A 13,283-nucleotide genomic window follows, 5' to 3' on the forward strand; every position below is an offset into this window, starting at 1 on the left:
TCCACCCCACTGGAGCCTCCCAAAATATAAGGCTCGTGAACTACTTCTGAAAGTCAGGTTTTTTGTCTCACATCAAAGTTAGGTGAAAAGTATTTTTCTGGTAACCTGCACACAGCAATATACTGTATATATCTCTCTATATATATCTATATATATATAGCCTTAAATGTTCACCCAACAGATTAAGTAACCTTAATCACCTTGATGAATAGCTACATACATGAAATTGATTCCCGATAACCCATAACCGTTATGAATTATGTCCATTATTTAGACAGTTTGTTTAGTTATTTAGCTTAGTACGTTTGTTGAAAACACTCAACCTTTACTTTGAAGACGAACTGTCTGTGTTTCTGGCTCTCGACTCTCAACTGGTTGCAGTCATAGACTGTACGACTGAAATAAAATCTGTTTAGCCTCCTCCAAACACTATACAGAGGATAAATCAACTTAAAAAAAATGATACGACATGTCCTTGCGTAGCTCTGTTAAGTCTCATCATCCTGCAGTCAGGAGTGCAAATATGAGAACAATTGGAGTGCTTAGCGTGTTACGATCTGGACCTAAGGGAATGACCTAGTAGGAAGTTAGCACTGTCATCTTCCTTGGAGCTGGAGTGATTTTATTTTTTAATTTTTTGATTCATTTATTTTTTAATTTTTTCTAGCTGGAGTGACTTTATTCTGGAACCTCAAGCTTGGACGTGACCACGCCTCCATCATTCACTCCCCTGCTAACGAGCCAATCATGCTCCATCCCTAGTAGCTGAAGTATCCTTAAAAGGCAGCCATCTTCAGTGATGAAAACTGGCCACATACAAAGAGTTAATCCATATTTTTATGTCGTAGTCTCAGATTTTACATGTACTGTCTTCACATAAACGAAATGTTTCATTTGTTACAAGAATAGCTGACCACCATTCAACCACTAGAAAGTAGTTTAATGATGACGCCACACTCAACATGGCCGTGCTGCATGCAGCGAGGAGTGCTTTACGTGATGACGTCAGGTTGTGTTTTGACGTTGAGTTTCGCTGCACCGTCGGCCAGAGAGGCAGAAAAGGGAAACCAGGACAAGGGTTGTTGTCCCACTCAACAGAGGTAAATTCTCCTTATACACCTGCCACTATGGTTTCAATAGCTACTCACAACACACAGTGCTCATATAACACATTTCTATTATAATTATTCAGAAATTATGTTATTAACACCCAAGTTACTTGCTAACTATCATGGACTAGCGCTATTAGCTTGTAGCTACAGTGAAGTAACTTAACGCAACACAGGTTGGCTGAGATAGCCTAGCTTGGCTAAATACCAAACCTGGTTGGCTGTGTGGACTAACATCTGTTTGCTGTGACAGGTTGTTTCATTAGATATTACAGTGAAGACTTTGACATGGGCAATTGATAATGAAACTGACTCAGCAGCAGTTACTACTACTAGCTACTACAGTCAGTATTCACTTTCTTTCAAGCCCTACATTCCTACATTGTAAAGTCACTGAAAGTCTATTGGTCATGGGGCCAGAAACCAATTCAAGATCAATGTAACACCTTCCACTATGGACCACCAGTTGAACGTTATTGTCATGACTTCCACTGCAAACTACTACCGGGATGGCTGTTTTTATATCTTGTAATACACCAGTTTAGTCAGTTATGGTCTCTTTATTTTATAGACTAATTTCAACCATGGCATTGAGAAGCGCAGTGTGCCGTCTCTTGGTCAACCCTCAGAGATGTGCCATCATCTCAGCTTCCAGAGCACAGGGAACTGCAGCACCTGCCAGATGGGGTAAGTACAATGACATCATGCCAGCCCAAAGGAATTATTAGCATTGGTGTTTGGTGGTCACAACATCCCAAAAACATCATATAATAATGAGGAGGTTACTCATAGCTGTGTGCAGATGTGACAGTACTTGCATATATTTGGGAAGAGACTTTCAATTGTATGTTTTAATGCGTTAAGTCCCACAAATCAAATGTAAAACCACATTGTAGAGATGCTGGGTTATAGCTGATGTCTGCAAATGTAAATGGTGATGATGAAATTAACCTTCATTACTTTTCTTTTTTATCGTTATTGCATGAAGAGTCACTTGAAATCCACAGGGAGATTTATTGTAGAATTTATTATGAGGCCTTGTTTAAAACAGCACAAAAAATAGTGTATAATTATTTATAAATATTAAGGAAGTGTAATTAAATGTACCTTAGACTTACACAGTGCTCTAACTCAAAATAACATTTGTATTCCCTTAAAAATGTAGTTTTAATCCGTGTTTTATCTGCTACTTGTATTTTTTTAATTACATATATTTTTATCACTTTTATTACATAAAAATGACGACAGATTATATCCTTACATTTCTTGAATAATATTTATAATTTTACTGGTTTGTATTTTCACAGATGCAGAGAAGGTTGAACAGAAGTCTAAAGCACGTAGGTGTTGCTAAAATTGTCAGTCCTTGATCATTTGAAATTGAAACTCTTTCCAGAACTTATTTTAAACTGACTGTAAAGGTTATAATTGTTCTGATTCTAAATGTCTGGCAGCTAAGGTCCAGTTCAACTGGCGTGATGCCCTGGAGCTGGAGGGACTGCTGACAGAGGAGGAGATCATGATCAGGGACTCCTTCCGGACATACTGCCAAGAGAAACTCATGCCTCGCATCGTGATGGCAAACAGAAATGAAGGTGAGAAACTCAGTGCAGTCAGTGTATTTTTTTTGTTCATGCATAATGTCTGTAAGTCTGATGGTTTAGTCTAATCAAAGTTTCTTAATGAGATCCTGATATGTAATTAATGTGAACATGCTGTCTGCTGAAATAAAGAAATGCAGCTCCTGTAACTTGCCCTCGTTTTCTTTCAGTGTTCCACAGAGAAATTGTGTCAGAGATGGGAGAGATGGGTGTTTTGGGCCCAACCATTAAAGGTCAGCGTTAACAAGTCCACTTGATTTGACTTGCACCATGCACACTGTTCACTACTCACTGCATTTATGTTACGGTGGAAATAATATATATATATATATATATATATGCCACATTTCTCTCACATAAATCTGAAATCAACATCATCTGCACACTTGTCATCTGTATTTGTTGTTTGTTTTTGAGAAATCTGTAACTCCTCTTCCTGCATTTGATATAAAGGTTATGGTTGTGCTGGGACAAGCTACGTGGCCTATGGTTTGATTGCCAAGGAAGTAGAGAGAGTGGACAGCGGCTATCGCTCGGTTATGAGTGTGCAGTCGTCACTGGTCATGCACCCCATTAATGCCTATGGCACAGAGGAGCAGAAACAGAAGTACCTCCCCAAGCTGGGTAAGATGAGAACAACAATATTTTTATTTATTAATATGTCAACAACAGATAAGTGAAAACTGAAATGGTTTATGGTAATGATATTTTTATTCTGTTCTGATGAGTCCACTGAGCTCCTGGTTTATTCCTGGGTTGTAATCACCCCCTTGATCTCTCTGTCAATCCCAGCTCGTGGAGAGATCCTGGGTTGTTTCGGCTTGACGGAGCCAAACCATGGTAGTGACCCCAGCAGCATGGAAACCAGAGCCAAATACAATCCGTCCAGTCGCACCTATACTCTCACTGGCTCAAAGACCTGGTGAGTAGTTTGCTGTCTATGTGGAAAGTATCGGAGAGGCTTTCTGAGAAAATGTCTCAGTAAATAGCTTCTCATTGGAGAAGAAATGTTGTTGAATTTAGACTTCATTGATATAAACATGGTAAATAAAATAAGAGAAACACTTATCAGTATCATACAGCACCACCATGTTATCTAAAACTTTAGTGAACATGTCTGTGATCACCTGAATAATAATAACACAGTTACATAAAGTATCTGATTGTAATATCAGATTTATTTACACCCAATTGTTCCGACTTTATCTGGTCACAAAGAATAATATGAAAAAAATAATAAGCTCAACAACCATTAGTGACCTTTCAGTGAGCTCAGTTAAACGTTGTGTTCCTTTCTTTCTTTTCGCCTGATTTATTCTTTAAGAATCTTGTGCAACCTTCCTGTTACAAGTTCAAGGTTTTTGTTGTGGCACAGGACTCGATGTGTCATCAGTTGACCACAAGGTGGAGCGCTTCACAGTTAAAGTTCTCTTGGCTATAAAACTGGCATACACATACCAGGATTTACATAGGCCATGTTTGATGATTGGAGGAGTGTACTTATTTATTTTCGATCAATTTTATAACTTCAGGAAAATAAATAAGTCTAATATGTTGTCTGTTCTGTCAACAAATGTGAACAAGTACCCACCATTGTACTGCAGCATTGCTACATATCAACGTTCTTCACTGGCTACAGAAAAAAGTAGTCCTACCCGTTCATACAATAAGGTTTCTCCCTTTCCTTCCACCTTCAGGATCACCAACTCTCCAGTGGCAGACATTGCTGTAGTTTGGGCCAAATGTGATGATGGGAAGGTGCGTGGCTTCATCCTGGAGCGCGGCATGAAGGGTCTCGCCACACCTAAGATCGAGGGGAAGTTCTCCCTGAGAGCCTCCGCCACCGGCATGATCCTCATGGACGAGGTGGAGGTTCCTGAGGAGAACCTGCTGCCTAAAGTATCTGGCCTTGCGGTGAGTGGAGTGAAACGATGAATATTATTGATGCAGTAACGTGTGTATGGACGATACAGAATCATTGTACATCTTAGTTCTATTACATTCATAATATACCCATGAAATAAAGTTGATGATTTAACAACTTGTATATTTCCTAAAGGGATTTTAGCTTAATGTGACACTTAATAAACTTAGAATTGTAGACTACACACAGGAGTAATCATTCATCACACTCACTTTGCTGCTTCCAGGGTCCTTTCGGCTGCTTGAACAACGCCCGTTACGGTATCGCATGGGGAGCTCTGGGTGCTGCAGAGTTCTGTTTCCATGCAGCTCGTCAGTACACACTCGACAGGTCAGATGTCACAGATGAAAATGCATAAGTGTCTTGATCTCCAGTAACTGAAGTCTGAATACTTCAATAAGTTAAAATATTTACATGGTGCAATATATTCCAGCACAATCCGCTAAACGATATTTGTTCATCAAAGTGCAGATTTTTAAATTTAATTTGGTCAGATGTTTTCATGATAGAAGATAACATTGTGTTGTTCTCTAAACCAGAATCCAGTTTGGCGTGCCGCTGGCAAGGAATCAGCTGATGCAGAAGAAAATGGCCGACATGCTGACTGAGATCACCATCGGCCTACAATCGTGTCTGCAGCTGGGACGACTCATCGATGAGAAAAAGTAACTTTATCCTCAAACTGAAGTTTATTAAAGGGGATGTCACGTGGTCCCTCTGACCTCTTTCTGTCAGGTTGAGGGAAATTATTTTCCCCTCTGTGGTTCTCAACAGTGTCAAACTCAAACTATACATGTCATGAAACCATTAGAGAGCAGTAGAGGTTGGCCTCTGTGTGCATTGCATACACTACAGAGATACAACTGACACTGAATCAAAACCGAGTGATCAGAAACTTTACTGTTTTTAAAGAATATTGAGAATTATATATTATGGTCTGTTCTACTGGCTAAAATGTAAAATCCATCAGCTACAATCCGCCACACAAACAACCCTGTGTACTCCTAATGAAAAACTGCAGAAACAAACATGGTGTTTCCTGAACAGAGCGGCCCCAGAGATGATATCCATGCTCAAGAGGAACAGCTGCGGTAAAGCCCTGGACATCGCCAGGCAGGCCAGAGACATGCTGGGAGGAAACGGCATCGCAGACGAGTACCACATCATCCGCCACGTCATGAACCTGGAAGCTGTCAACACATACGAAGGTGAGGAGGAGGAGGATGAGGATGGAGGGAGGGAGCAGTAACAGAACCGAGTTAGAAGAGTTTAAATTTGGCTTTAGTTCCACATGAGACTTGCATACGTATATTAAACATGTCGAATGTGTCTTGAGTGCATTATGAAGTTAGATGTGGACTGTTGATATTTACTGTCTCCTCTTGCAGGTACTCATGACATCCACGCTCTGATCCTGGGCAGAGCCATCACCGGACTGCAGTCCTTCACTGTGGACAAATAGATCCGAGCTCTCAGCGGACACCCAGCCAGCGCGACTCGGGCCAACTCACAAACAGTTTTCAGATAGTTTGGATGAAGTGTCATCTGCATAATGGCAACATTTGTATTCTCTCAGGTTTGTAGAATATATATTGAGTGCTTTATTTTGAGAGAAAGAACAAGTCAAGTCTGTCACCAAACTTGTGAAGTGAAGTGTGATTAATTCAGACGTCGATCTTCAAAGAGGGCTATTTTTCTACTCTCCGTCACAACAATGTGGCAGTGGTTTCTTTTTCAGCTCCCCATTTCCCACTTATGGACTTTCATTGTCATTCACAAACTATGAATAGATCGAATGAGGTCAAGATCTAGATTTATTGTTGGTTACTGATGTATGCAAAGTTGATACTGTAATTACAAAGCCACAAAGCATAAATTCCCGCAACTCATTTGGAATCACCTGCAGAGCTTTTGTGTTTTTAATTTGATCCAATTATGCGAATGTTGTCACTGTATAATTTGGTGTATTTTACAGTTACTATTGTGAGTACTTGTAGCACTTTACTGGCTCTAACACTAAGATGTCATAAGTTTGCATGGTTTTCCAGACGTCAAAGATGTTGATCCAAGATCTAAATAAAGAAAAGTTATTTAAGTTATTCAAGTGTCTGCATGAAGAATGAAATGCAAGTTGGATAAGGTAAGAAACACCTTTCTAGCCAGCTGTTATTTGATCCAGAGTACATCACAGTGAAAAATCAATCATTATTCTTGAGGTGTTTGAATGTTACCACCATAGGTTCTCCTACACATCTGGAAAGGGGGGGGGGGGGGGGGGGGGGGGGGGGTTCAGATGGTTACAGTCTACAACCTCACGACTAGATGCCACTAAATCCTACACACTTGGTCCTTCAAAGCTCATGTTTTACCGCATCATTCACACTGTTTAATCTGCACAAAAAGTTAAGTTTGGTTTTTAGGTCGTCTAAGGGAGATAAAAAGCATAATTCTCAAAATGTTAAACTGTTCCTTTAAGTGAAGGATCTAAATGTTTCCTGCACCAGTGACGGCTGTTACGAAACCAATACCAAGTAAAAGTTATAATGCAACAAAATCCAGGAATGAATGTACTCTACAGAGATCCAGACACACTCCATCCTTTCATCTCTCACTTAAAGACTCTCTCTCTCCATTTCTACCTCACTTCATGTCCAGGACAGTTAAGGAGACGTGAACCCCACAAAATGTTCTCAGTTCTGAGAAGATAATCTCTGGGTGTTTTTGGTTTTTTTTCTTTTTTTCCTCGTTCAATTTGAATCCATCAGGGCCTGAGGGATGTTGGGGTGGGCAGTGCTGCTGGACAGATAAAGACCTCCATCCTCTCCAGCTTCATTGCATGTCTGCCTCTGCCCCTTTGAAGTGGAGGGTATTAAAGAACCGGCAAATCCCTGGCCGTACATGATGCCCAGGCATGTTCTACATGGTGCTTACATAAGGAAATTACTTCTCCATTTTTTTTTTTTTTTTTTTTTTGGCCAATAGCCTTTCATCTTTTGGGGCATGTGTAGCTGTGACTCACTGTGACAAATTGCACCCCGAGTGGACTGTTTGTTCTGTGTCCTTTCTGTCAGGGATGATGGAAGATGGCGTGGTGGTTCCCTCGTGATGTGAGATGAAATTAATTGTTGAAAGAAAGAGGGCTGCAGTCTCCTGGATTCGCTCGCGCTCTCTCATATCCTCTCATCCACACATTAGCAGCAGCTAAGGCAGACTAATACTCAGATAATTAGGATGCTTTTCATTTACAATAATCATCTGGATTATAACCTCAGTCATTTGGAAGCGCTGTCAAAGTGACGCGGCGCTATTGATAAACTTTTGGAGCATTTAATTGGGACAAACACACTGATCCTCTGACTACACCAAAAATACAAGATTATGATTTATTTGGGATTTGTGCTGCAGCCTTTGTGGGATAGGTTAAATGCACATCTTCAATTTTAAATGATGCTACATGTCAAAAATTTGCAGATTTTCAACTTGAATGTTGTAATTTCCTGACAATTTTAACCGACTGAGGAAGTTGCAACAGCAATCAACCTTGATCAAGGTGGCTCAAGCTATGCCATGTTGGGTCCTTGAATTTGTTGAATTTGGGCCTTGAAAGTCCTGGAAAAAGCCTTTTAATATGTGATCATGAAGGTGTTTGACTAATATGTCTCCACCTGGCCAGATGTTGTGAGGATGATCTTGAGCACATCACACATCAGCCGTCAGACACTGGATCTGACCACTGCTTTGGTGATTAAAGTATTGTTATATGCTGCAGCAGCAGAAATTGCCTCCAACAATAGGACCTGTCCCACACTGCAGACCACTGGGCAGGAGAAACTGTAATACCCCCCTCTTTTGTTTAAAGTTTCAAGTCTATTGTAACACAAATACTTAGGTATGGTCAGACTTATGCTTTGTTGCACCTCTGTAATCACACCCAACAGTGATGTCATGGTGTACACACGACATCTTGGAGTACACTGCGACATCACTGCAGCGAGCTTTTGTTGGCGGCCATTTTCCTCGGACATCAAACTCGGGGTGGGAAGCTGAAATGCTGTGTTGATGTTGTACTGCTGTGCTCCAGGTTGCAAGTCGTATAAACATAGAGATTCTGAAAAATATTTTCAATTTGATGCTTCACGATCGATGAGTGACGGAAAAGACAACAGATATGCTAACGTTAGCATTCATTCATTTCTTAGCTAACATTACCGTTTGAGAGTGCTACATGACCCAGTAGGAAAGGAATAAATTAATTCTCAAATTACGCAGATCTGGGAAACATTTCTTTCAGCCTGGAAGTAAACCATACTGGATGTAACCAAGCTAGCAATGTAACATTAGCTGCTTTGCTATCTTTTCACTTGGTTAAGTTTGCAGTGATACACTTGCTCCGCTGTCATATTACTGTAAATTGATGCAGGTTGATTATGAAACTATATAACATAAGTTAATGCTTAATATTTGCACAAGCCAGTGGATTCATTTGTAATCTGACAACTTTTGTAGAGCCAACATGTTTATTATTATTTATGTTTATTGCAAACTTCACGTTTGCTAGCCTAGCATTAGCTAACAGTGTTTCCATCTGCCCCGTTTATCAATGTGGTCAAAAGGAAAGTGAAGGTAAACAAGTCAAGTTTTTCAAACATCTTGCCATTCTCCCACAGGATTTATTCACAGACATTTAAGTGTTCAAGGTTTCCCACCGTCAGCATGATGTCAGAGGAAAATGGCCGCCATGTCAATATGGTCTATAAAACTCTTTTTTTAAAAAGTGAGTCCCTTTGCGATTCACATGGTTTTGCTTCATGCTGTTCTGCTGATAGCTGACAGAAATGAAAACTATACGTCAGATTCATGAATTGTGCGCACCTGTGTTCTTAGATTGATGAATGCCAATCTCCTCATGGATTGAAAGCGTGTGCCAGTTGGCCCTAATTAGCATAACGCCCGAAAATGCCGTTAAAAAGGGCGCGAGACTGGAGGCTCGTGTGCAGACACAGACGGAAGTCATAAAGAGACACCGAAAGGGAAAGTTGAGAAAAAGGCCAAAACGAAAATCTAAAGACGAGCACCGGAATCAAAACGCAAAAGCAACTTTAGTAGTTATGAAGTGGAGGTACCGCAGCAGGAAGTGAGCCGCAAACGAGCGGTTAAGTGTTAATGTAGCGTTCATTTATTTTAAAAGAGCATAATGTTTTGTAAAATAACAAAAGCTATTTTTATTAAAATATTATTTTAATTTAAATAATATTATATTATATAACTGTACAACAGAAGAAAATGCAATAACCACTTATTTTGCTCAAACATGTCAGCACTCAAATGTGCGTAAAAGTGCGTAGATTCTGTTCTAAGCACAAATCTCAAATAAGAAAACATTGGTGAATGTCAGAATCTTTGTCGAAAGTGCGTAAGTGGGTTTTAAGAAGAAAATTCTTATTAAGAACTGTTGGTGAATGAGGCCCAATGTGTATTGGTGAATAAGTCAGAAAACACCGTAGTGCAACTTTAAAGTTAATTGTTGTTAAGTTGCACTTTAAGGTATTTTTTAACCCAGCACTTTTAAGTGTTTGAGCAGGTGTCCACTGTCTGCGTGATATACAGGTTGCCACTTTCATTCTCAGGTGAAAATAGTGCATGTGGGAGGAATTACCCTGGTTTAATGATGTTACACCTGAAGCACGGAGGTCATACTGGGGTGTGGGTGTAATAGACTGTAACATGGAGTAACTGTTCATGTTCCTGCCCGCCTCCACACCCGGGCACACACACCTTACATCAGGGAAACTCTAAAGAACTTGGATCAGTACAAATAGCTCTCCACTCATCGGAAAGGACTTGGTTTGTTTCCTACGAGGAGATTTATAGGTAACTTGAAGGAATTAAGGGCACGGTGACAGCGGCAATATACGCAGGAGCGTGTCAGAGGCATGTGGAGGGAGCTGCGGCGCGGCGGGCGGTGGGCGGACCCGACAGCTGATCACTCACGGGCGGCGAGCGGAGCTTCACTTCAGCACCGAGGACAGAGGCGGAGGGAGCCGCTCCTGACCCGAGCATCCACCCCGCGGCTGTTCCACCTGTGGGATTCACTGAACCAGGAAGAAGCATCCCATCAAACACCTTGGATGGATTTGAAGCTGCTGAATAAGGTTGGAGGTGAAATGCAAAGTAATTTAAAATGCTGTTAACCTCTTTTTCGTTTTATTTTTATTTTTTGACATGTTTCTCTTGTTTTCTTTACAGAATTTATCCACTGTCCCACAGCAGTAACTCAGATTTTTGTTTTTTGACTGCTCACTATGGAATATCTCTGTGGTCTTTGGAGGATGGTGTGAGGAGGAAGAAACCAAAGGAGTCCTTCTCATTTGGAATAATCATAAGTCTTTAAACATGAATGGTTATAATTTCACCGGTCTGAACTCCACTGATGAAGCACAGGCTTACCCATACTCGACGTCAATAGACGACCCCCTGTACAGGCAATACAAGCCCCCAGTGAAGGACCTCATCCCTTTGCCAAAGGCGGTGGTGTACCTGCTCATGGCTGCCCTGGTAGTAGTTGGAGTTGCCTATGCTATAGTTGGACATCTCATCAAGGATCTGGCCATTGACATAGCAGGTATGACCTCATAAGAAATTTAATTTAAGATATAGTTACGCTGGTACCACTTTATAATAATACTACCCTTATAAATGATTTATAAATAGTTTACAATTAAGTTATTGTTAACACTTTATAAATCATAAATAAACAATAAAAACAAGTTATAACAGAGTTTTTATACATTTGTTTATATATTAATATATAACTGGTAAAATGAGCTTTATTGTAAAGTGTAAAACATCACTTATTATTCACTTACAAGTTTTTATAACTGGTAAAGGAGTCTCATAGTAACTGAATAATAAATGATTTTTTTCCACTTTACAATAAGGTTCCTTTTACCACTTATACATGTTTGTAACTCATTGGTAAAATAAGGAGCCTGCATCATCGATGTAGGTACGTTACACTTTTATTAGAGTCAGTCCACTCAGGATTATCATTTGTCATGTTGCTCGTGCTCAAATGAAACAGAAACACGGCACATCTGGATGCATGATACTAATGCAAAGACAAGGGGTAGTTTCACATTAGCAGTGTTTCCCACACCTCTGTCACTTGAACTCAAGTATCCCTTCACCAACACCACTATGTTCCAGCTGTGCTCAGATTTTAAACTGGATGTTATTTAACTCTATAAAAGTGGTTTCAGTCATTCAGACTATTACATGTATTTACTTTTGGCTTTTTGTTCATCCAGCTGAAATTATCTCAACATTTATCCACTTTTTAATGTCTGAACATTCATTTATGACTTAGCTAATATGATCTATTTCAACAGTTTAGCCATTAGTTTTAGTTAACTGCTAATTTTTCTTCCACTCACTCTCATTCTCAACAAATGTTTTAATGAAATCATATAATATTTTTTTCAAATGAGTTGCTGCAGTCAAAAGTACTCACTGGCACATGTACCTCTGGTTGGGAATCACCTCACATCCGTTTGTTATTGGTGGTTTTATTAGATCAAATCTCTAACCAATGCCTCCCTTGTTTAGAATGCGTGTTGGGTCCGACTGGTGATGAAGATATAGACAAAGACAACAACGCGCACCGCATGGCCCCCAGCCATCCTCCCTCTGCACATCCATTTGCCACAATGCCTTCCACGTGTGGGACCAGGACGACGTGGTCATCTCCATCCCCCACGATCAAAGCCCCCAGACCAGCCCGCTGCTGCTGGCTGCCATTCCCTACATGCCCTCTTTCTTCCCACACACCCACAGCCCGACCAGCCACAGCCCTATGGCCTTCTCTGGCAGCCCAGGACTGACCACGGAGACCAGCATCCCGAGGGAATAAATACTTGGGATATGTGGCGGGTCAAGAGGTCGTTATCATATATGTGTAGAAACCCCCCGTTTCATGTTCCCCTCCTCTGCCAGCAGACATACAATAATACTGGGAGATCATCTGTGTCCTGTCTTACATTGTAAATGAGAAAGTGTCTCACACATGTCATATCAACAGAAAAGTCAAAGCAAACACCCTGAAGGACATCCCAAGGACACAAAGGACTACTGAAGATCATTGTCTCTGTGTGCCTGAGCTTCACTGAGAAGCTGTTAGACACGTTAGATGAAGTTTAGCAGACACTACATGTGTTCTGGGTACCGTACAGAAAACCTACCGTCTTACTTCTCTGTGGATGAAATAAAGGTTTTTTTCTAAACAAAGCACAATGTCAGAGTGGAGCTGGAGCTGCTGACCGTTCAGTGTGAGTGACTTGTGTTTGTATCAGCAGGGTGAGATTGAAAGATTGTCCATCTGTTGCACCGATATAATCCACCTGCGCAACAAGAGACGGGTGAGAACAGATCACCAGTCGTGACACTTCAGTTACCGCTGTTACTTTAAAGTTCTGAACAATAAGGTTCAGGAGATCAGTATCTGTAGGTGTCGCGTCCACAAAGCTGCTTCCAGCCGGTAAACCAGCCGACCAGCTGGCTGTCTCTCACACTTTGGTAAAATGTTATTTCAAGACACTGAGGGATTAGCTTAAGAGGAAGACTTAACAGAGTTCCAGCAATTCACAACATGTA

General features: G+C 40.7%; 1 protein-coding gene across 1 annotated transcript; it reads left to right on the forward strand.

Moving 5' to 3' along the window:
- Positions 1-984: 984 nt before the first annotated feature.
- On the forward strand, positions 985-6,733 carry LOC130185841 (glutaryl-CoA dehydrogenase, mitochondrial-like). The gene is made up of 12 exons (XM_056402549.1): positions 985-1,100; positions 1,681-1,796; positions 2,417-2,449; positions 2,564-2,704; positions 2,881-2,943; positions 3,164-3,334; positions 3,503-3,632; positions 4,408-4,624; positions 4,861-4,964; positions 5,174-5,299; positions 5,682-5,842; positions 6,023-6,733. The coding sequence occupies exons 1-12, from the start codon at positions 1,000-1,002 to the stop codon at positions 6,094-6,096; spliced, it is 1,437 nt and encodes a 478-aa protein (XP_056258524.1). The 5' UTR covers positions 985-999; the 3' UTR covers positions 6,097-6,733.
- Positions 6,734-13,283: the final 6,550 nt, after the last annotated feature.

This window comes from Seriola aureovittata, chromosome 17 (assembly GCF_021018895.1).
Source record: "Seriola aureovittata isolate HTS-2021-v1 ecotype China chromosome 17, ASM2101889v1, whole genome shotgun sequence".
In the NCBI taxonomy this organism is placed as follows: domain Eukaryota; kingdom Metazoa; phylum Chordata; class Actinopteri; order Carangiformes; family Carangidae; genus Seriola; species Seriola aureovittata.